The 21,660-nt window shown below is 41.2% G+C and overlaps 1 protein-coding gene across 1 annotated transcript in view; it reads left to right on the top strand.

The window, feature by feature from the left end:
* The window catches only part of LOC308235333 (uncharacterized protein), a gene marked incomplete at both ends in the record, with an annotated part of 92,329 nt that extends 75,846 nt beyond the window's left edge, over window positions 1-16,483 (top strand). The window contains one exon of the mRNA XM_080644084.1: window positions 16,200-16,483. Coding sequence (XP_080500210.1) covers window positions 16,200-16,483 — 284 coding nt within the window. The remainder of the gene's footprint in view (window positions 1-16,199) is intronic.
* Between the last annotated feature and the right edge of the window lie 5,177 nt (window positions 16,484-21,660).

Here is a 21,660-nt window from a genome sequence, read left to right as displayed (position 1 = left end):
TTAGTTTATGGGTTTGAACACATTGGAATTATTCTACACAGACTCACATTGCCAGCATGAAAGGTCCTAAAGGAAGCCATTAGTGGAGTAATAACGAGTAGACCCTGCCTCTCCTTTTTGTCCCAGCCTATGCTTCTGTCCTCCCTTGGTGAGATTTTCATCATCCAGGGACCTTTTGGGCCATGTTATATATAACAGCCATTACCTGAAAGTCTGACTTACTTGTCTTGAAAATCATTGTATGAAATCATGTCCAGTCATGACAGATAAATATTTGTCGTGAAGATAATCTGTTTTTATCAGGTCAACATGTACTTCACCTACGTTTCCTTTTGTTCAGGTAGCTGCTGTGGAGAAGAGACTGTGGAGGCCCTGACTACACAGAAGGTTTCTGTAATAGTGGCACAGGCAAGGAATCCCAGGGTAGCCTTGTCTTCCCAGAAGAGCCACCCCTGTGAGAGTTGTGGGTTCATCTTGGAAAACATTATCCACATGATGGAGGGGCAGGGAACACAACACGAACAGATACTGTTAAGTTGTGGGGCATGTGCAAAACGGTTTTATTTCCGTGCAGAATTTCACCAGCAGCATGTGAGAGAGAAGTCTTTCATTAGAGGTGTGGGAAGCATCTCACTTGCAAACAGCTACAATTTCAATGTGTCCCAGAATCGTTTCACATGCGGAGAGGTTGAACATGGTGTCCTTACTGGGTCAGGATATCTCCACCTAAAGGCTACTCAGACCAGGGACAGTCCAACTGCAATGTCGAAATGTGGGATGACGTTTCAAAGGAGAAAAAATAATTACAGTAGAAAAGAATGTAAGAAAGACATTAGTTGCACCCACATGTTTAATCAAGAAAAAGGTGTCCATCTTGGAAGTCAGTGTTTTGTGTTCTCTGAATGTGGAAAATATTTTACTAAATTATCTAGCTTTCATTATCAACAGAGAGGTCACACTGGAGAAAAACCTTATAAATGCAGTGAATGTGGGAAAGCCTACACCAGTAGCACTGAACTTTGTCGTCATCAGAGAGTGCACACTGGAGAAAGGCGTTATCACTGCAGTGAATGTGGGAAATATTTTACCAGGATCAGTGATCTTCATTGTCATCAGAGATTTCATAAAGGAGAAAAGCCTTATAAATGCAGTGAGTGTGGGAAATCTTTTACCACTAGCAGTGACCTTCATTGTCATCCGAGAATTCATACAGGAGAAAAGCCTTATAAATGCAGTGAATGTGGAAAATCTTTTACCGCTAAGAACATCCTTCATCAACATCAGAGAGTTCATATGGGAGATAAGCCTTATAAATGCAGTGACTGTGGGAAGTATTTTAAAAGTAGAAGTGGTCTCCAATATCATCAGAGAATTCACACTGGAGAAAAGCCTTATCAATGCAGTGAATGTGGAAAATCTTTTGCCGCTAAGAACATCCTTCATCAACATCAGAGAGTTCATATGGGAGGTAAGCCTTATAAATGCAGTGAATGTGGGAAGTATTTTACCCGGAGCACTTCCCTTTATTATCATCAGAAACGTCATACAGGAGAAAAGCCATATAAATGTAGTGAGTGTGGGAAATCTTTTACCACTAGCAGTGACCTTCATTGTCATCAGAGAACTCACACTGGAGAAAAACCTTATAAATGCACTGAATGTGGGAAATCTTTTCCTGCTACCAATGGCCTTCGTCGTCATCAGAGAATTCATACAGGAGAAAAGCCTTATAAATGCAGTGAATGTGGAAAATCTTTTACCCAGAGCACTGCCTTTCGTTATCATCAGGGACTTCATACAAGAGAAAATCCTTTTAAATGCAGTGAATGTGGAAAATCTTTTACCCGGAGCATTGCCCTTCGTTATCATCAGACAGTTCATACGGGAGAAAAGCCTTATAAATGCAGTGAATGTGGGAAATATTTTAAAAGTAGAAATGGTCTCCAATATCATAAGAGAGTTCACACTGGAGAAAAGACTAATCAATGCAGTGAATGTGGAAAATCTTTTACCGCTAAGAGCATCCTTCATCAACATCAGAGAGGTCATATGGGAGATAAGCCTTATAAATGCAGTGAATGTGGGAAATATTTTAAAAGTAGACGTGGTCTCCAATATCATCAGAGAATTCACACTGGAGAAAAGCCTTATCAATGCAGTGTATGTGGGAAGTATTTTACCCGGAGCACTTCCCTTTATTATCATCAGAAACGTCATACAGGAGAAAAGCCATATAAATGTAGTGAGTGTGGGAAATCTTTTACCACTAGCAGTGACCTTCATTGTCATCAGAGAACTCACACTGGAGAAAAACCTTATAAATGCACTGAATGTGGGAAATCTTTTCCTGCTACCAATGACCTTCGTCGTCATCAGAGAATTCATACAGGAGAAAAGCCTTATAAATGCAGTGAATGTGGAAAATCTTTTACCCAGAGCACTACCCTTCGTTATCATCAGGGACTTCATACAGGAGAAAATCCTTTTAAATGCAGTGAATGTGGAAAATCTTTTACCCGGAGCATTGCCCTTCGTTATCATCAGACAGTTCATACGGGAGAAAAGCCTTATAAATGCAGTGAATGTGGGAAATATTTTAAAAGTAGAAATGGTCTCCAATATCATAAGAGAGTTCACACTGGAGAAAAGACTAATCAATGCAGTGAATGTGGAAAATCTTTTACCGCTAAGAGCATCCTTCATCAACATCAGAGAGTTCATATGGGAGATAAGCCTTATAAATGCAGTGAATGTAGGAAATATTTTAAAAGTAGAAGTGGTCTCCAGTATCATCAGAGAGTTCACACTGGAGAAAAGCCTTATCAATGCAGTGAATGTGGAAAATCTTTTACCGCTAAGAGCATCCTTCATCAACATCAGAGAGTTCATATGGGAGATATCTAATAAATGCAATGAATGTGGGAAGTATTTTACCCGGAGCAGTTCCCTTTATTATCATCAGAAACTTCATACAGGAGAAAAGCCATATAAATGCAGTGAATGTGGGAAATTTTTTACACGGAGCAGAAGTCTCCGATATCATCAGAGAGTTCACACTGGAGAAAAGCCTTATAAATGCAGTGAATGTGGAAAATCATTTTCAGGGAACAATGGTCTCCAATATCATCAGAGAGTTCACACTGGAGAAAAGCCTTATAAATGCAGTGAATGTGGAAAAGCTTTTACAGGGAGCAATGCTCTCCGATATCATCAGAGAGTTCACACTGGAGAAAAGTCTTATCAATGCAGTGGATGTTGGAAATCTTTTACGTCTAAGACCATCCTTCATCAACATCAGAGAGTTCATACGGGAGAAAAGCCTTATCAATGCATTGAATGTGGGAAGTCTTTTATCCAGAGCAGTGATCTTAGTTATCATCACAGACTTCATACAGGAGAAAATCCTTATCAATGCAATGAATGTGGGAAATCTTTTATCGCTAAGCACATCCTTCATCAACATCAGAGAGTTCATACAGGAGAAAAGCCTTATCAATGCAGTGAATGTGGGAAATCTTATAGAACTAGCAGTGGTCTCCAATATCATCAGAGAGTTCACACTGGAGAAAGCCATTATGAGTGCAATTAATGTGAGGTATCTCTCAGGCAAATTTCTAAATTTGCTCTCCACTAAGAGTAAAAATGTGACAAATTTCTTAAATGTGTAGGAAATGTGGTTTCTTAGGACTTCACAATAGTACAAGAAAATTTGTGAATCATCGTTCTTCTGAATTGTATATCATACATTTAATTTCCTATATTATGTAAAGTTCCCATAAGTGTTTTTGCTGTTGTGTTTGTTTTTATGTTGGAACAATATGTAATTATGTTGTACTTCCTTTTTTTGTTTTTTTTTTTTGTTTTATAAATCTTTATTCAGATTATTACAATTGTTTCTCCTTTTCCCCCCCACAGCTCTCCTCCTCCCGGTTCCCACCCCACCCTCTGCCCTTACCTCCCCTCCACTGTCCTCATCCATAGGTGTATGATTTTTGTCCAGTCTCTTCCCGTACCCTCCACACCCCTTTCCCCTGAGAATTGTCAGTCCACTCCCTTTCTATGCCCCTGATTCTATTATACTTACCAGTTTATTCTGTTCATCAGATCTTTAATTCACTTGATTTTAAGATTCACTTGTTGATAGATATGTATTTGTTGTTCATAATTTTTATATTTACTTTTTTCTTCTTTTTCCTCTTTTTTTTTTTAATATATATTTTATTGATTTCTTACAGAGAGGAAGAGAGAGAGGGATAGAGAGCCAGAAACATCGATGAGAGAGAAACATAGATCAGCTGCCTTCTGCACACTCCCTACTGGGTATGTGCCCGCAACCAAGGTACATGCCCTTGACCAGAATCGAACCCGGGACCCTTGAGTCCGCAGGCCGACGCTCTATCCACTGAGCAAGACCAGCTAGGGCTCTTCTTCCTCTTCTTAAAGAATACCTTTCACCATTTCATATAATACTTGTTTGGCGGTGATGAACTCCTTTAGCTTTTTCTTATCTGTGAAGCTCTTTATCTGACCTTCAATTCTGAATGATAGCTTTGCTGGGTAGAGTAATCTTGGTTGTAGGTTCTTGATATTCATCACTTTGAATATTTCTTGCCACTCCCGTTTGTCCTCCATAGTTTCTGTTGAGAAATCAGCTGACAAACGTATGGGTCTCTCTTCTAGGTAATTAACTGTTTTTCTCTTGCTGCTTTTAATATTCTCTCTTTGTCTTTTGCCCTTGGCATTTTAATTATGATGTGCCTTAGTGTGGTCCTCTTTGGATTCCTTTATTTTGGGGTTCTGTGCACTTCCTGGACTTGTAAGTCTATGTCTTTCACCAGGTGGGGGAAGTTTTCAGTCATTATTTCTTCAAATAGGTTTTCAGTATCTTGTTCTCTTCCTTCTTCTGGCACCCCCATAATTCTGATGTTGGTACGCTTGAAGTTATCCCAGAGGATCCTTACACTATCTTCAACTTTTTGGATTCTTTTTTCTTTTTGCTTTCCCGATTGAGTGTTTTTTGCTTCTTTGTATTTCAAATCTTAGACTTGATTCTTGTGTTCCTCTAGTCTGCTGTTGGGTCTCTATAATATTTTTTATTTCAGTCAGTGTATGTTTAATTTCTAGTTGGTCCTTTATCATATCCTCGAGGGTCTCATTAAATTTATCGGCCTTTTCTAGGAAATTCTTGAAAAACCTTATAACCGTGGTTTTGAACTCTATATCCAGTCATTTGTTTTCCTCCATTTCTTTCTTTTCTGATCTGTTTCTTTGTCTCCGCATTTTCGTTGTTTCCATGAGTTGGTAGGGTGGCTTTGTGTGCTAGGTGCCTTATATGGCCCAGTGGGTGGGCCTCCCGGTTACCTGAGGTGGACACTCTTGGTGCACCCCTTTGTGGAGTGTGTGTACAGCCTTATTGTAGTTAAGTCTTTTTTTTTTAATATATTTTATTGATTCTTTACAAAGAGGAAGAGAGAGGGACAGAGAGTTAGAAACATCGATGAGAGAGAAACATCGATCAGCTGCGTCCTGCACACCTCCCACTGGGGATGTGCCTGCAACCAAGGTACATGCCCCCGACTGGAATCGAACCTGGGACCTTTCAATCCGCAGGCCGACGCTCTATCCACCGAGCCAAACCAGTCAGGGCTGTAGTTAAGTCTTAATTGTTGTTGGTGTCGCTGGGAGGACTTGACCTCCAGGCCAATTGGCTGTGAGGACCCGCTGTGTCTATAATGGAAGAACTGCTGCTCTGGAAACATGCTTATGGGGCAGGACTTGTTTCAGTGGGGCTTTGGTGCTCACTGACTCTGCCTCTTGAATGTGTCACTTATGGATGTGATTAGTTGAAATCTGGTGTCATCTCACACTGTTCACTAGATACACTAGCTTCTGGATATCCAATGGGGTGCAGGTCAGCTACTGTCTGAGGCCACCCAGCAGGAGCTACAGAGAGAACTACTGTTTTCTCCTCTTTGCTTGGGGTTTGGAGGTGTGGAACTGTCTGAACAGAGCTGCAGTTTGTTAGGTTAAGCTGCGGTAGGCCAGGCCATTTATATGCAAAAGCTGCTGTGTGGAGCTTGGGTGGGTTTGTAGATTGTGCGGGATGGGGTCTCAGGGAGTCTCTAGGCTAGGGCAGGGCAAACAGTGATGGCTTCCAGTTTCCAAGTCCCTGCGTCCCGCGCCCCAGCGCAGTAAACAATGATTGCTGGGCGCACCTCTGCAAGAAAGTCACCCTCACTTTCCGACCCGATGGCAGACATTCCAGCTTCTCCCCGTAAGAGTTTGGGTCCTCTGCATCTCCCCAGAAACTGGAGTTCGGAGTAATATGGAGCTTGTCTTCTTTCGGGTTGAAAAAACAGCACTCCCAGTCGCCCGCCCCAGCCCGATTCGCGCAACTCCATACCTCAGCTTTTCAGCGCTTGTGCATGTCTCAATGCTCTTTTCTCTTTCCTTCTAGTTGTAGAACTTCCACTCAGCCAGCTTTCCCATGGTTCTGGGTGATAGACGTTTTGTCTTTTAGTTGTAGTTTTGAAATTGTTGTGCAAGGCAGCAGTTTAGGTGTTTACCTATGCCGCCATCTTGGTTTCTCCCTATGTTGTACTTTGTAAGATACAGAGATGTCCAGCCAGATCTATGTCACTGCATATTTCTGTTGCTGTAGGTATTTCACCTGAACCACCTATAATGTCCCTACAGATAGCATCAATCACCATTCTCATGTACCCAGGGAAGCTAACTGTGTTGTCTAATTTGTTGAAGAAAATTAGGAATACCTGAGCCCTTATTTCTTGCTTGTTTCCTTGTCATGAGTTGCCACATAGGACTGATTAGTGTTGGCCCCAGTAAACTTAATGTTGCAGAAGAATTGCTATTTTTATGGACACACTTTCCCTAGATGCTAATGATGAATTTATTGAGTGCCTAAGTCATTAATGGGAGAACTGCCAGTCTCCGGTTTCTTTCTCTGCAAAATAATGAAGGGTTTTTCCTAAGACTTCTTTAATCTTGGATGTTCTATTTACTCTATAGGTTAGGTCAGTGGTCGGCAAACCGCGGCTGGCAAGCCACATGCAGCTCTTTGGCCCCTTGAGTTTTTATCAAAGGCCATCTTAGGAGTACCCTAATTAACTTAATGACAGTATACCTATCTATATAGTTTAAGTTTAAAAAATTTGGCTCTCAAAAGCAATTTCAATCGTTGTACTGTTGATATTTGGCTGTTGAGTAATGAGTTTGCCGAACACTGATGTAGAATGTTTCAGCAACACCATTGTCTTCTTCATAGCCTTTATTATCGTGTTAACATAACATGACTTTCTTTCTGTATCACAATGCTTTATTTGGTTGATCTGATCCGAATGCACATATCTTCAATATATTCATATCATTTGCAAGTATGGTCTCCCATCCTCCAGTCGATTGCCTTTTCATTTCATTTTATTAATTGCTTTTGTGCTGGGAAAAAGCACTTTAATTTGTTTTAGCCCTGACTTTTGATTTTCTCTTTATTTGCCTGCTAGTTGGTTCCACATCCCAGAAATTATGTCCAAAACAAGTCTCCAAGCGGTTTCTCTGGGTCGTCTTGAAGAACTTTAATGTTTTAACATGGACATTTAATTGTTTCACGCGATCTGAGTAAATGTTTATCAGTGCTTTTGTTGTTTTCCATGTGAATACCTGTTTTTTCAATAACCCTCATTAAAGAAACTGTCCTTGCCCTAATTGGTTTGGCTCAGTGGATAGAACATCGGCCTGCAGACAGAAGGGTCCCAGGTTCGATTCCAGTCAAGGGCATGTGCCTTGGTGGCAGGCACATCCCCAGTAGGGGGTGTACAGGAGGCAGCTGATCAATGTTTCTCTCTCATCGATGTTTCTAACTCTCTATCCCTCTCCCTTCCTCTCTGTAAAAAAAGAAAAATCAATAAAATATATTTTAAAAAAATAATAAAGAAACTGTCCTTTTTAAACATTTCTTGTGGTTTTGTCAAAGATTACCTGAACCTATGGGCCTGGGTTTATTTCTGTGTTTTCTGTTTTTTTTGTGTGTGTGTTTTTTGCCTTTGTTTTTGGCTGTATTTCAATACCAAACTGTTTGGTTTCTTTCGCTTTGTAATAGATTGAAGACAGCAAGTGTGATGCCACCACACTTGTTCTTGCTTAAGATTAAGTTTGCTATTTGAGATCATTTGAGGTTTTCGAGATTGGAATTATCATCCGGATTGCATTTGATCTGGAGATTGCTTTGGGCAGAATAGGATTTTAAGGATATTACATTTTCAAATCCAAGAACACCGGATGTCTTTTCACTTTTTTGTGGTTTCTCCCATTTTTTCACCACTGTCTTCTAACGTTCAGTGTACAGATCTTACATATTTATGTTAAATTTATTCCTGAGTATTTTATTCTTTTTAATGCTATTGTAAACTTGACTACTTCATTTCTTTTTCTTTTCTTTATGTGTTTTTGTTGATTTTTCAGAAGGAAAGGAATGGAGAGAGAGAGAGTGAAATATCCAGCTGAGAAACAGCGATCAGGTGCTTCGTGCACGCTCCCTACCTGGGATCTTGCCCACAACCCAGACATGTGCCCTGACCAGCAGTAGAACTGGTGGTCTGTCAGTTCATGGGAAGATGCTCAATCAACCGAGCAACACCGTTGAGGATCCTATCTTCCTTTATCAAAAAATCCACTGTTCGTATTTAGAAATGGAACTGATGTTTGTATGTTGATATTTTATCGTGGAACTTTTTTTTTTAATTTCTTTTTTATTTAATACTACTGGCCGGGTGCACAGATTCTTGCACCCACCATATTCCCCAAGAACACCACCCTGCTGCCCCGCCTCTGCCCCCATCCTCTTGGTCTCCGCCAATTGGATACCAACAATTTGGGAGCGCACTTTCATCAGGGCCGCGGCTGTGCAGAGCCCAGCTGGCTCCAGGCCTCTGTTGGGTGCACCCTCTTCCCACCCCAAAGGCCCCTCCTTCGCAGACTCTGACGCCCCATTCCTGGGGCGCACAGGTGTTGACAGGGTCAGCAGGCTCACTGGGAAGTGCTGTATCTGGAGGCCGAGAGCCCAACCTGCAAGATCCACAGTCCTGGGTAAGTGGCCAGCCAGCTGCTCTCTGTGGAGCCAGGAGGAGATGACACCCAAAGCGGGGCATGGACACGGGACATGGGACAAGGGGCCTGGAGTGGGGCCTGTGAGAAGGGGCTTGTTTTTCTTGCTCCAACCCAAAGTTATGTGGGATCCTGGTCTCAGCTGTGCAATCACAGGCCTCCACATTTTGACAGGATTTCATGTACCTCTCCAGAACTGGCCTTGTAGAATCAGTCTAGAGCTGCCCCCACGCCTATATTTATTTGTGCCTTATCTTAATCAGGGATTGTTGCCTTCTTTACTTCCTCTCCAAACCTCTTTGGGGCAGCAGGCAGGATGATGGGGTTCCCCCCTGGCATCCGTGTTGGCTGGCTGCCTGCACCGGCTGGCCAGCTCCCAGAGTGGGGGCAGGAGTCAGCTGCTGCATTGTCTCAGTGTGCTTTCTCTTTTCCTGACAATCCATTTTCCCCCCAAATGAGTCTGTTTTCCCAGCATCTTGCCCGGGACTGGAGTTCAGTGCAGTCAGGAGCTTCCTTCTACCTCCCGTTTTATTTTATTTTATTTTTTTAAATATATTGACTTTTTTTTACAGAGAGGGAGGGAGAGGGATAGAGAGTTAGAAACATCGATGAGAGAGAAACATCAATCAGCTACCTCCTGCACACCTCCTACTGGGGTGTGCCCACAACCAAGGTACATGCCCTTGACCGGAATCGAACCTGGGACCCTTGTGTCCACAGGACCACGCTCTATACATTGAGCCAAACCGGCTAGGGCAGGGGTGGGCAAACTTTTTGACTCGAGGGCCACAATGGGTTCTTAAACTGGACCAGAGGGCTGGAACAAAAGCATGGATCGAGTGTTAGTGTGAACTAATATAAATTCAAAGTAAACATCATTACATAAAAGGGTACGGTCTTTTTTTTTTTATTTCAATAGTTTTATTCATTTCAAACATTTTAACAAGAAGAATGTAAACACTATTTATTATAATTTGAAACTTCAAAAAATGGAGGAATCATAGCACAATAACATACCTTATATTGAAAATGGCAAAGGCAAAATAAAATTGCCTAACAAAGGAAAGGTACAAAGGCCTTTCAAATTAAACTTAAATATAATAAAATAATTTAAAACTAAAACAAATAGAAAAGAACAAAATGTGTAAACAGATTAAACATTTTCTTTAGTGCAACTTCCAAATTATGCCCGGGACGTAGATATAGATGGCAATGTAGACTGGGTTGAAAGGTTTTTGGTCTTTAAAACAACTTCAGTGGGAACAGTGTTATTGATCTCCTTTTTTAGCTAATGCATCAAAGTCTGGAGTTAGTTTTGTTGTGGCTATTCTCAGGATAGAACTGAGGTGTTCGTCATTTAAGCTGGATCTGTGAGGTGCTTTGTTGATGTTCATGACGCTAAATGTCTGCTCACAAACATAGGTTGACCCAAACAGCACCAGTATCTTCTGTGCCATCCTCCAGATGTTTGGAAAAGTGGCTTCATTAAGTGAAGCATAAAAGTCTTTTAGTTCAAGAGAGCTGAATTTCTCCTTTAGGACAAAGTCAGACTGAAGATCAATGAGTTCCAGTTGCACCTCTTCTGGTGCTGTTTCAGGGTTTTGTGACAAAGGACAGGCCACCAGTTGAAGTGACTGGTCAATTTTTTCAACATCAGAAAACCGACAGAATTCTGCATGCAGGTCATCCAGTGATTTGCTGTATTTCTTCACGTTTTGGATGGTCTCCTTCTGTGTGGCTAGTGTAGCAAATTGAGTGAAGACTTTGTCTGAAATTTGTCTGGAAAAGAAAATCAGCTTTGATTTAAAGGCTTTCACATTAGTGTACATGTCATGTACATACTGATCTTTTCCCTGTAGCTTCACATTTAGCTCATTCAAATGTGAAAATATATCTATAGCAAATGCAAAGTCACACAGCCAATTCTTGTCACTCAGCTCAGTAAATTCGTCAGACTTGCCCTTTAATTTCAAAAATGCACCAATCTCCTCTTTGAGCTCCCACACTCGTTGGAAAACTTTGCCCAAACTCAACCAGCGGACACGAGAGTGGTAAAGTAAGTCGTGGTGATCCGCATCAGTTTCCTCCAGAAACTTAATAAACTGACGGTGCTGAAGTCCCTTTGCTCGAATGAAATTAACAAGCTTTACGACTGGATTAACAACATGATTAAGTTGTAATATAGACTTGCACAATGATTCCTGGTGAATAATACAGTGAAGAAAAATAATATCTTGGTTAGGGTTCTCCTCTTTCACTTTATCCTGAATTCTTTTTAGCAGTCCAACATTTTTTCCAGTTAAATTTGGAGATCCATCTGTCGTGACATTAGCAAGTTTCCTCCATGGTAGCTTCATTTTCTCGATGACAGTAGACACCCGGTCATACAAGTCCTCTCCCCGTGTTTTTCCTTTCAGTGGCTCTATGGCTAAAAACTCCTCCGTAATTTCAAAATTGTCACTAATCCCTCGGATAAAAATTAAGAGCTGAGCAGTGTCCTTTACATCATTACTTTCATCCAATGCTAGTGAATAAAACTTAAAGAACTCTGCCTTACTATTTAACTTGCTGGCCAAGTCTTCATCAATCAGTTCCACTTGACGAGTCACTGTCTTGCGTGATAAGCTGAGTTTTTCAAACTTGCCTTTGCTCTCTGGACACAAGAGACCTGCTGTCTCTATCATACATTCTTTCAAAAACTCGCCTTCAGAGAGAGGTTTGCTAGCTTTTGCTAATTTGGATGATAGCATAAAACTTGCTTTGGTAGTTGTCTCTTGAATTGCAGTTTGTCTGTGAAAGACATTTTGCTGAGCCTGTAATTTAGCCATCAACCTCTGTGCAGTAGCCTCCCATTCTTGAGGTGACTGCTTGCTAGCATAGTTGCCATGCTTTGTGGCAAAGTGACGGCTGAGATTGTACTCTTTGAAGACTGCAAGTGATTCCTGGCATATCAGACATACCGGCATTGATCGGACTTCGGTGAAAAAATATTTTGTTGTCCACTCCCTCTTAAACACTCGGCATTCACTGTCCACTTTCCTTTTCTTTGGTCCACTCATGTTTAATATTGGGCTAAAACCAACAGTACCATTCTCTTATTAAATTATTTACTAAAATAAGACAGTAAAGTATAAAAACAAGTGATTACGTTTGCTCTACTATAACATTTTTGGTCTTCTAAAAAAAAATATATATATATATAACAAAATCATCTGAAAAAGTTCAGACATGGGACAGAGGCACACCCTGACCATAGAGAACAACCCCTTTCCTCCATAGGAAACCTGTGTATCTTTCACACAGGCCCTTTGTTTATGGTAACACACATAGCTTCACATTGCTGTGTCTTCCAGACACACTTGTATGGGAGGTGCTAGGGCAGTGCAAAACATGGGTAACCAGTAGTTACCACTAGCACTTTTGTTACTGGCAAAAAACAGCCGCAGTGCACATAGTGTGAAAGAGCCCATTATCAATGTCAGATTGCATCCACTGGACTCTATAAAAACAACCAAGTGCCACTTTTAAATGCCCATTGCAACAGTTTTTCTTATTAAAAGCTGGAAATGGCAGGATATTTATATATATATACCCCTACTGTGACAGCCTGGCAGAGCATTACAAAGGAGAAAACCCAGCATCTGGTGATGTCCATAAGTACAAGACTTCAGGCTGTCATTACCAGGAAAGGGTTTCATCCAAATATTAGATATGAACATTTGATTTTCAGTTTTTCATATGTCCAATTACTTCTGAAACCCTGAAATTAAGCGATTTTGTAATAAAATCTTTAGTTCATCACATTTCTATACAATCTTTTTGTTCAACCCACTGAATTAGGGTTCGTTCACACTAGCCGTGCTGCCATTGCAGTGTGGTGCAGTACTGCAATGCAGTGCAGCTAGGGTTAATGCAGGGTACACAGGTTTCCATCATGTTTGCGTTGATCCTAATGTGCAGTGGGGCATGTTAACACAAATGCCCTGTAGCATGCATTTTTACAGGCACAAGGGGGAGAAGCAAACGCAGTGCAAAATGCATTTGTTTTGCCGCTAACACATGCGGTTAGTGGCCACGATAGCGTTACTGATACGGCATCCGTATCAGCAAAAAAAATGCAGCCGCAGCATGGCTAGTGTGACATATCCTCTGTGTGTCTTTTTCCCTGCTGCGCGTGTCCGCAGTGGGAAAAAAAACTGCAGTGGATACAAGCCCTAAAAGCTGAACGTCTTTGTTGTTTTATTAACAAGTCATTGTGATGTACAGAATCTGGGAACAGGAAAAAATTGTGTTTGAGTAGAGCTCTTAATCTTACCTCAGAAAGGCTCTGATACTGTGCTATCCAGGGGCGTGTCTCCCTACATCACCACGATAACGTGTCTACACATTTCCAGGGTGATGTCAGGAGACGCGTCCACGGGCATTACAAGGAGCCTCTGGAAGATTGAGAGGTTGTTCCTTCTACTGAATGGGCGGATATAAATCCGCCCACTCAGAAGAAGGAGCTGTGGCTGTGTTTCCCCACGTTGCCATGTTAACACTGCTGCTGGTGAAGGAGCGGAGGGGAGAGCAAGAGAACCCTCCGCTCTTTCGGCTCCGCGGGCCAGATAGAACAGCCGAACGGGCCGGATCCGGCCCGCGGGCCGTAGTTTGCCCATGGCTGGGCTAGGGCCTCCCTCCCGTTTTAGAAAGCCAGCCGCGCACTGAGCTGCCCGTGCACACAGCCGCCCGTCCTCCCCGCATGCGAGTCTGTACCTCAGCCTTTCGCAGCTCCTTTGAGTCTCAATAGTGCTTTCCTCTTTTCTTCTAGTTGTAGAATTTCCAGTCAGCCAGCTTTCCTGTGGTTCTAGATGGTGTCCGCTTTGTCTTTTAGTTGTAGTTTTGATATTGCTGTGCGAGGCAGCAGTTTAGGTGTTTACCTATGCCGCCATCTTGGTTTCTCTCCTCAAATGGGATTTAAGGGGAAGAATCATGTGTGCATCACAGAAGAAACGTGACTTTATGAATGACACAGTGGACCCATTGGCGGTGTTGCCTTGGTGAAGGGTCTTTAGCGAGGCTTTCACACCTGGTCTTTGTTACATTCATAACTAGAAACTCGTTTTATTCATCAGTGTTTTCTTACAGTTGCCTAGCCCTTACCCAGTTATGCTTGTTTTTGGTTATTATTGATACTTTGCCAACTACACAGGTTGAATAGTGATCATTTCTACTCAGATTCCCAGCCCAAGGATAACCTTAACTTCTCTGGACTTTGCATTTTTGCCTCTTTCACACGTCTCCCTTTACTGCAAACCAATGTTGATCCATGCCTGCACCACCTTGTAGTGCACAAGTCTTATTATATTGACGCTGGACCTTATGTGCTCTAATACAATTAATTTTTATGGCTTTGAGCACCTTCAAATGATTCTACACAGAATCACATGGCCAGCATGTAAGGTCCTCAATAAAGCCTTTGTGCAGGATCAATGAGTAGAGCCTTACTCTCTTCTTTGTATCCCATCCTGTGCTTCTGTCCGTCGTTGGTGAGATTTTCATTGTTGACTGGCCACGCTATATCCTTTAAGAACAATTTCCTCAGAGTGTACTTCATTTGTCTGCAAAAATTTCACTATGGAATCATGCCTATTCATAACCGATAAATGTTTGTGGTGAAGATACTCTTACTACATAACATCAACATGTACTTCACCAGATTTTCCTTTTGTTCAGGTTGCTGCTGTGGAGCAGAGAATGTTGAGGCCCCGACTGAACAGAGGGTTTTTGTAAGAGTGTCACTGGCAAGGAATCCCAAGGTAGCCTTGTCTTCCCAGAAGAGCCACCCCTGTGAGAGTTGTGGGCTCATCTTGAGAAACACTTTCCACTTGACAGAGCTGCAGGGAACAACACAACATGGACAGATACTGTTGAGGTGTGGTGCATGTGCAAAACGGTTTTACTTCAGTGTAAAAGTTCAACAACAGAATATGAGAGAGAAGGCTTTCAATAGAGGTGTGGACAGGATCTCACTTGCAAATAGCTGCAATTTCAATGCATCCCAGAATCATTTAACATGTGGAGAGGTTGGGCAGGGTGTCCTTACCAAATCAGGACATCTCCACCTAAAGGCTACTCACACCAGGGACATTCCCAATGCTATTCTGATGTGTGGGATGTTTCAAAGGAGAAAAAATTATTATACCAGAAAAGAATGTAAGGAAGACATTAGTTGCACCCACATGTTTATTCAGGAAAAAGGGTTTCCATGTTGGAAGTCAGTGTTTTGTGAGCTCTGAATGTGGAAAATATTTTACCAAATTTTCTAGCTTTCATTATCAACAGCGAGGTCACACTGGAGAAAGGCCTAATGAGTGCAGTGAATATGAGAAAGCTTTTACCAGTAGTAACAGCCTAGGGAATCACCAAGCTTTGCACACTGGAGAAAGGCCTTGTGAGCACAGTGAATGTGGAAAAACTTTTACCAGTAACAGTGCCCTCCTTATGAGCAGAGAGTTCACACAGGAGAAAGGCCTTATGAGTACAATGAGTGTGGGAAATCTTTTACCAGTGTTAGTATTCGTCATTGTCATCAGATAGTTCACACTGGAGAAAATCCTTATAAATGTAGTGAATGTGGGAAAGCTTACACCACTAGCAGTCATCTTTATTGTCATCAGACAGTGCACACTGGAGAAAAGTCTTATCACTGCAGTGAATGTGGAAAATCTTTTACAAGTAGCAGTGGTCTCCAATATCATCATAGAGTTCACACTGGAGAAAAGCCTTATAAATGCAGTGAATGTGGAAAAGCTTTTACTTCTAAGACCCAACTTCATAAACATCAGGGAGTTCATACTGGAGAAAAGCCTTATAAATGCAGTGAATGTGGAAAACCTTTTACAAGTAGCAGTGCTTTCCAATATCATCAGAGAGTTCACACTGGAGAAAAGCCTTATAAATGTAGTGAATGTGGGAAAGCTTACACCACTACGACTAATCTTTATCATCATCAGAGAATTCATACAGGAGAAAAGCCTTATCAATGCAGTGAATGTGGAAAATCTTTTACCGGTAGCATTGTCCTTTGTTATCATTAGGCACTTCATACAAGAAAAAAAGCCTTATAAATGCAGTGAATGTGGGAAATCTTTTACATGTAGCAGTGGACTCCAGAATCATCAGAGAGTTCACACTGGAGAAAAGCCTTATCAAGGCAGTGATTTTGGAAAAGCTTTTACCGTTAAGATTCAACTTCATCAAGATCAGAGAGTATATCCGGTTGAAAAGCCTTATCAATGCAGTGAATGTGGGAAATCTTTTACCAGTAGCACTATCCTTCGATATCATCAGAGATTTCATACAGGAAAAAAAGCCTTTATAGATGCAGTGAATGTGGGAAATCTTTTACAAGTAGCAGTGGACTCCAATATCATCAGAGAGTTCACACTGGAGAAAAGCCTTATCATGTAGTGATATGGAAATGTAGGGAATTTGGAAAAGCTTTTACCGCTAAGACTCAACTTCATCAAGGTCAGAGAGTTTATCCTGGTGAAAAGCCTTATCAATGCAATGAATGTGGGAAATCTTATACCCAGAGTACTGCCCTTCATTATCATCAGAGACTTCATACAGGAGAAAAGCCTTATAAATGCAGTGAATGTGGGAAATCTTTTAAAAGTAGCAGTGGTCTCCAATATCATCAGAGAGTTCACACTGGAGAAAGCCATTATGAGTGCAATTAATGTGAGGTATCTCTCAAGCATATTTGTAAATTTGCTCTCCACATAAGAGTCCAAATGTGAGAAATTTCGTTGATGTGTAGGAAATGTAGTTCTTAACAATAGTAGGACTTAACAATAGTACAAGAAAATTTTGAATCCTCATTTTTCTGAATTGTATCTCATATATTTAATCACCTATATTATGTAAATTTCCCATGTTGTTGTGTTTGTGTTTTTATGTTGGAACACTGTAATTATGCTGCACTTTCTAACATACAGAGATGTCCTGCCAGATGTATGTCACTGCATATTTCTGTTGCTGAAGGTATTTTACCCAAACCACCTATAATGTCCCTACAGATGGCATCAGTCACCTTCCTCATGTGCCCAGGGAAGCTAACTCTGTTTTCTGATTTGTTGAAGAAAATTAGGAATACCTGAGCCCTTAGTTCTTACTTGTTTCCCTGTCATGAGTTGCCACATAGGTCTGCTTAGTTTTAGCCCCTGTAAACATAATGTTGCAGAGAAACTGCCATTTTGCGGGGGACATGCTATCCCAAGATGCTAATGATGACTTTATTGAGTACCTAAGTCAGTTGTCGGCAAACTGCGCCTCACTAGCCACATGAGGCTCTTTGGCCCCTTGAGTTTTTAGCAAAGGCCAGCTTAGGAGTACCCTAATTAAGTTAATAACAATGTACCTACCTATTTAGTTTAAGTTTAAAAAATTTGGCTATCAAAAGAAATTTCAATCATTGTACTGTTCATATTTGGCTCTGTTGACTAATGAGTTTGCCGACCATTGGCCTAAGTCATCAATGGGAGAACTGCAAGACTCAGGTTTCTTTCTTTGCAAAATAATGAAGGTTTTTTTCCTAAGACTTCTTTAATCTTGGGTGTTCTATTTACTGTGTGGATTAGTTTATAAAGAAATCTGGGCTCTCCAAGTATGGTGATGCAAAAAACTTGTATGTGTTCTCACACATTTTTGCCCTCTTTGGAAGACTATGGTGCAGAAATTAGCTCAGCAGTTTTTACCAAATTTACATTGCTGCCCATGATTTTCTAGGAAGCACTGTGGACTCTCTAGTCCTCATGTGAAGATAGATGCTTTGAGACACAGACATCACTCCAAAGAGGGGGTAGCTGTGACAATCTAAATTTTGTCTGTGAGTGTAAAGATCTGAACTGACTGTCAAATTACAGCGGGAAGGCAGGGAAGTGTTGGGGACGGGGGGAAAGAGATCAACCAAAGGACTTGTATGCTTCCATATAAACACAACAAATGGACACAAGACACTGCGGGGGGTGGGATGAGGGCATGCGACAGGGGTTAGAGGAAGCTGGGAGAAGGTCAATGGAGAAAAAAAGACATATATGTACTACTATATGTAATCTATATGTAATAATTTAAACAGTAATAAAAAATTAAAAAAATATGTCTGGGAGCATGAATTTTTTTTCTTGTTTTCAAGGGGTGACAATAGATGTGAAGGGAATCCTTGCCCAGGTCTTGCAGAGGGCTATGCGCCCTAATGCCTACAATTTCATGGGTGATGGTCACTGGTTTGAGGACCAGAGCAGTGAGGGGAAACCCTTTCTCTATAGAAACACTGACCTAATTGTGTCGGAAACCAATTAGAGCATGTCAGCAGGGCTGAATCATCTGGAAATGGCTGAGGTCATTTCCCCAAACCTGAAAAGGATGCATAAAATGATTACTTGCTGCCAGACAGCTGAGGGCATTTCAGTCTACATGTTATGGCCTCCTACTGGCCAAACATCTGAATAGCCGAAGGCAATTCCTCCAATCTGAGAATGGATTCTGTATACCAAACCCTGGCCTTTGATGTATATCTCCTTTGCCTTAGTACAGTTTGAGTTAATAAAAAGCAAGGGGTGCCCTGACCGGTTTGGCTCAGTGGATAGAGCGTCAGCCTGCGGATTGAAGGGTCCCAGGTTCGATTCCAGTCAAGGGCATGTACCTTGGTTGGGGGCACATCCCCACTAGGGGGCGTGCAGGAGGCAGCTGATCCATGTTTCTGTCTCATATATGTTTCTAACTATCTATCCCTCTCCCTTCCTCTCTGTAAAAAATCAATAAAATATATTTAAAAAAAAGGGGGGGGGGAGTCCTGAGACAAGGGAGAACTTGGGTTTCTTTGGCCAAGCTCCTCTGGCCCCCAAATGCCTTACAAAATTATGTTTTGTCTCTGGAATCTTTAATAATGTACACACAGAGCCTTCTCCAGATTCCTGAACCCTTCTAGATGCTGGATTACTATTACCGGCATTGTTGGACCAGACTGCAGCCCACTGTTAGATGAATGGTCCTCATCTAACAGTGCATCCAGGAATTATTTTGAGGAAAAGACTACAGGAGCTGTGTGTACACAAGACGTGAGTGAATCCAGGGATGTTTATCTTCTGTGGAGCAGTCATTGATTATAATGAGGATGTTTTGTGGCTCTTGTAGCTTCTCAGATGTTCTCATCAGAGCCATTGGTGTGCTGGCAGCAAAACAAAGATGGAGACAAAGGCTGTCTTTAGTCCAGAAAAGTAGCTTTTGTGGGTTTGGATGAAAGTTCTTCATTGTTTGTTACATTTTCTCTCACTGAGATGAGATTCCCACCCAGAGGGCATAAAAATGTGGATTGAATATAGAGTTGCCAAACCTGTTCTTCCAGAATAGGTGAACATACATTTGTTTTATCTTGGACCATTGTTAACAGCTGTAATGAGTGAATTACATGTGTTAAGTATAGTGTTTCATAAATCTTGACATGGGCATGAAACTGAAACCATCATTACAGTCATAATGCTGACCATATCTTTCTGTGTAATTGCTTCATGACCTCTTTTAACCTCTCCCTGTTCTTCACAGCTTTCCTAGTTTCCATGGCATTAAATTCCATTTTCATAGAGAATTTTATTTTTCTAAGTATTTTCCTCTTTAATTTATGCTTTATAAATACTTGGAGATTTATTAAAGTTACATTAGTAGCCCATCTTTTTTTTCTGATAGATATTCTTTCTTAAAAAATATATTTTGCCCTAGCTGATTTGGCTCAGTGGATGGAGCATTAGAATGTGGACTCAGGGGTCCCGTGTTCGATTCCTGTCAAGGGCATGTACCTTGGTTATGGGCACATCCCCAGTGGGAGGTGTGCAGGAGACAACACTTTTTTTTTTAAATATGTTTTATTGATATTTTACAGAGAGGAAGGGAGAGGGATAGAGAGCTAGAAACATCAATGAGAAAGAAACATCGATCAGCTGCCTCCAACACACCTCCCACTGGGGATCCGCCCGCAACCAAGGCACATGCCCTTGACCGGAATCGAACCCGGGACCCTTCAGTCTGCAGGCCGACGCTCTATCCACTGAGCCAAACCGGTTTTTGCCAGGAGACAACTCTGAAGTTTCTCTCTCATCGATGTTTCTAACTCTCCCTCTCCTTTCCTCTCTGTAAAAAATCAATAAAATATATTTTATGTATATACATACATATGTGTATACATATACATATATATATACATATACATATACATATATGTGTGTGTGTGTGTGTATATATATATATATATATATATATATATATATATATATATATTATTGACTTTACAGAGAGGAAAGGAGAGTGATAGAGAGTTAGAAACATAGATCAGCTGCCCGCTGCACACCCCCTACTTGGGATGTGCCCACAACCAAAGTACATGAACTTGACCAGAATTGAACTTGGGACCCTTCAGTCCGCAGACGGTTTCTGTATCCAGAGCCAAACCAGTTAGAGCTCTGATAGATACTCTTTTTTTTAAATAGATATTCTTATCATTGATATATCACCATCAATATGTACATATTAATAAATATTTGGTTATTTCTAACAAAGCTGGTACAAACCTTTCTGTATAATTCCTTGTATGGATATAAATGGTATTTACCTTTGTCAAAAATTCAGGGCATGGTCTGGGTTTTTGAGTAGATGAATGTTTCAATTTACCGAGATTAGCAAATTGTGATCTAAATGGAATATACCACCAGGGCCGGTGTGGCTCAGTGCTTGGGCATCATCTCGTGTAGCACAGGTTGTTGATTTGATTGCTGGTGGGGATATGTGCCTGGCTTGTGGGCTAGATCCACAGAAGTGGGTGTGCAGGAGGCGGCTCGCCGATATGGCACTCTTCCAGCAATGTTTCTCTCCCTCTCACTTCTCTCTCTAAAAATTAATACACTATTCTTTAAAAATAAAAAAAAATAAACGTTAAATGATTGTACATTTTTACATTTTTTCAGCCGTGTTTTAGGGATTCACAGTCTCCACATCCTAGTGCATAATTTGTTCGGTCAATCATAATTTATTTAAACTTTTTTTAAATAAGTTTGTCATGTTACTTCACTGTTTGATTGTATTTTTTTCTACAAATTTATGGTGAGCCTTTTCTCAGAAGTGTATTTGCTGAGTCTGTATCTTTGTTAAAACATTTTATCATGGCCGAAACCGGTTTGGCTCAGTGGATAGAGCGTCGGCCTGCGGACTGAAGGGTCCCGGGTTCGATTCCGGTCAAGGGCATGTACCTTGGTTGCGGGCACATCCTCAGTGGGAGGTGTGCAGGAGGCAGCTGATCGATGTTTCTCTCTCATCGATGTTTCTAGCTCTCTATCTCTCTCCCTTCCTCTCTGTGAAATATCAATAAAATATATTTTAAAAAAAAAAACAAAAAATAACACCATTTTATCATGCCCTAACCGGTTTGTCTCAGTGGATAGAGCGTTGGCCTGCGGACTTAAGGGTCCCAGGTTTGATTCAGGTCAAGGGCATTTGCCTTGGTTGAGG

This window comes from Plecotus auritus (assembly GCF_963455305.1).
Source record: "Plecotus auritus genome assembly, chromosome: 10".
Classification (NCBI taxonomy): domain Eukaryota; kingdom Metazoa; phylum Chordata; class Mammalia; order Chiroptera; family Vespertilionidae; genus Plecotus; species Plecotus auritus.
Note: the sequence above shows the minus strand (reverse complement) of the source record. Positions and strands in the feature narration are given on the sequence as shown.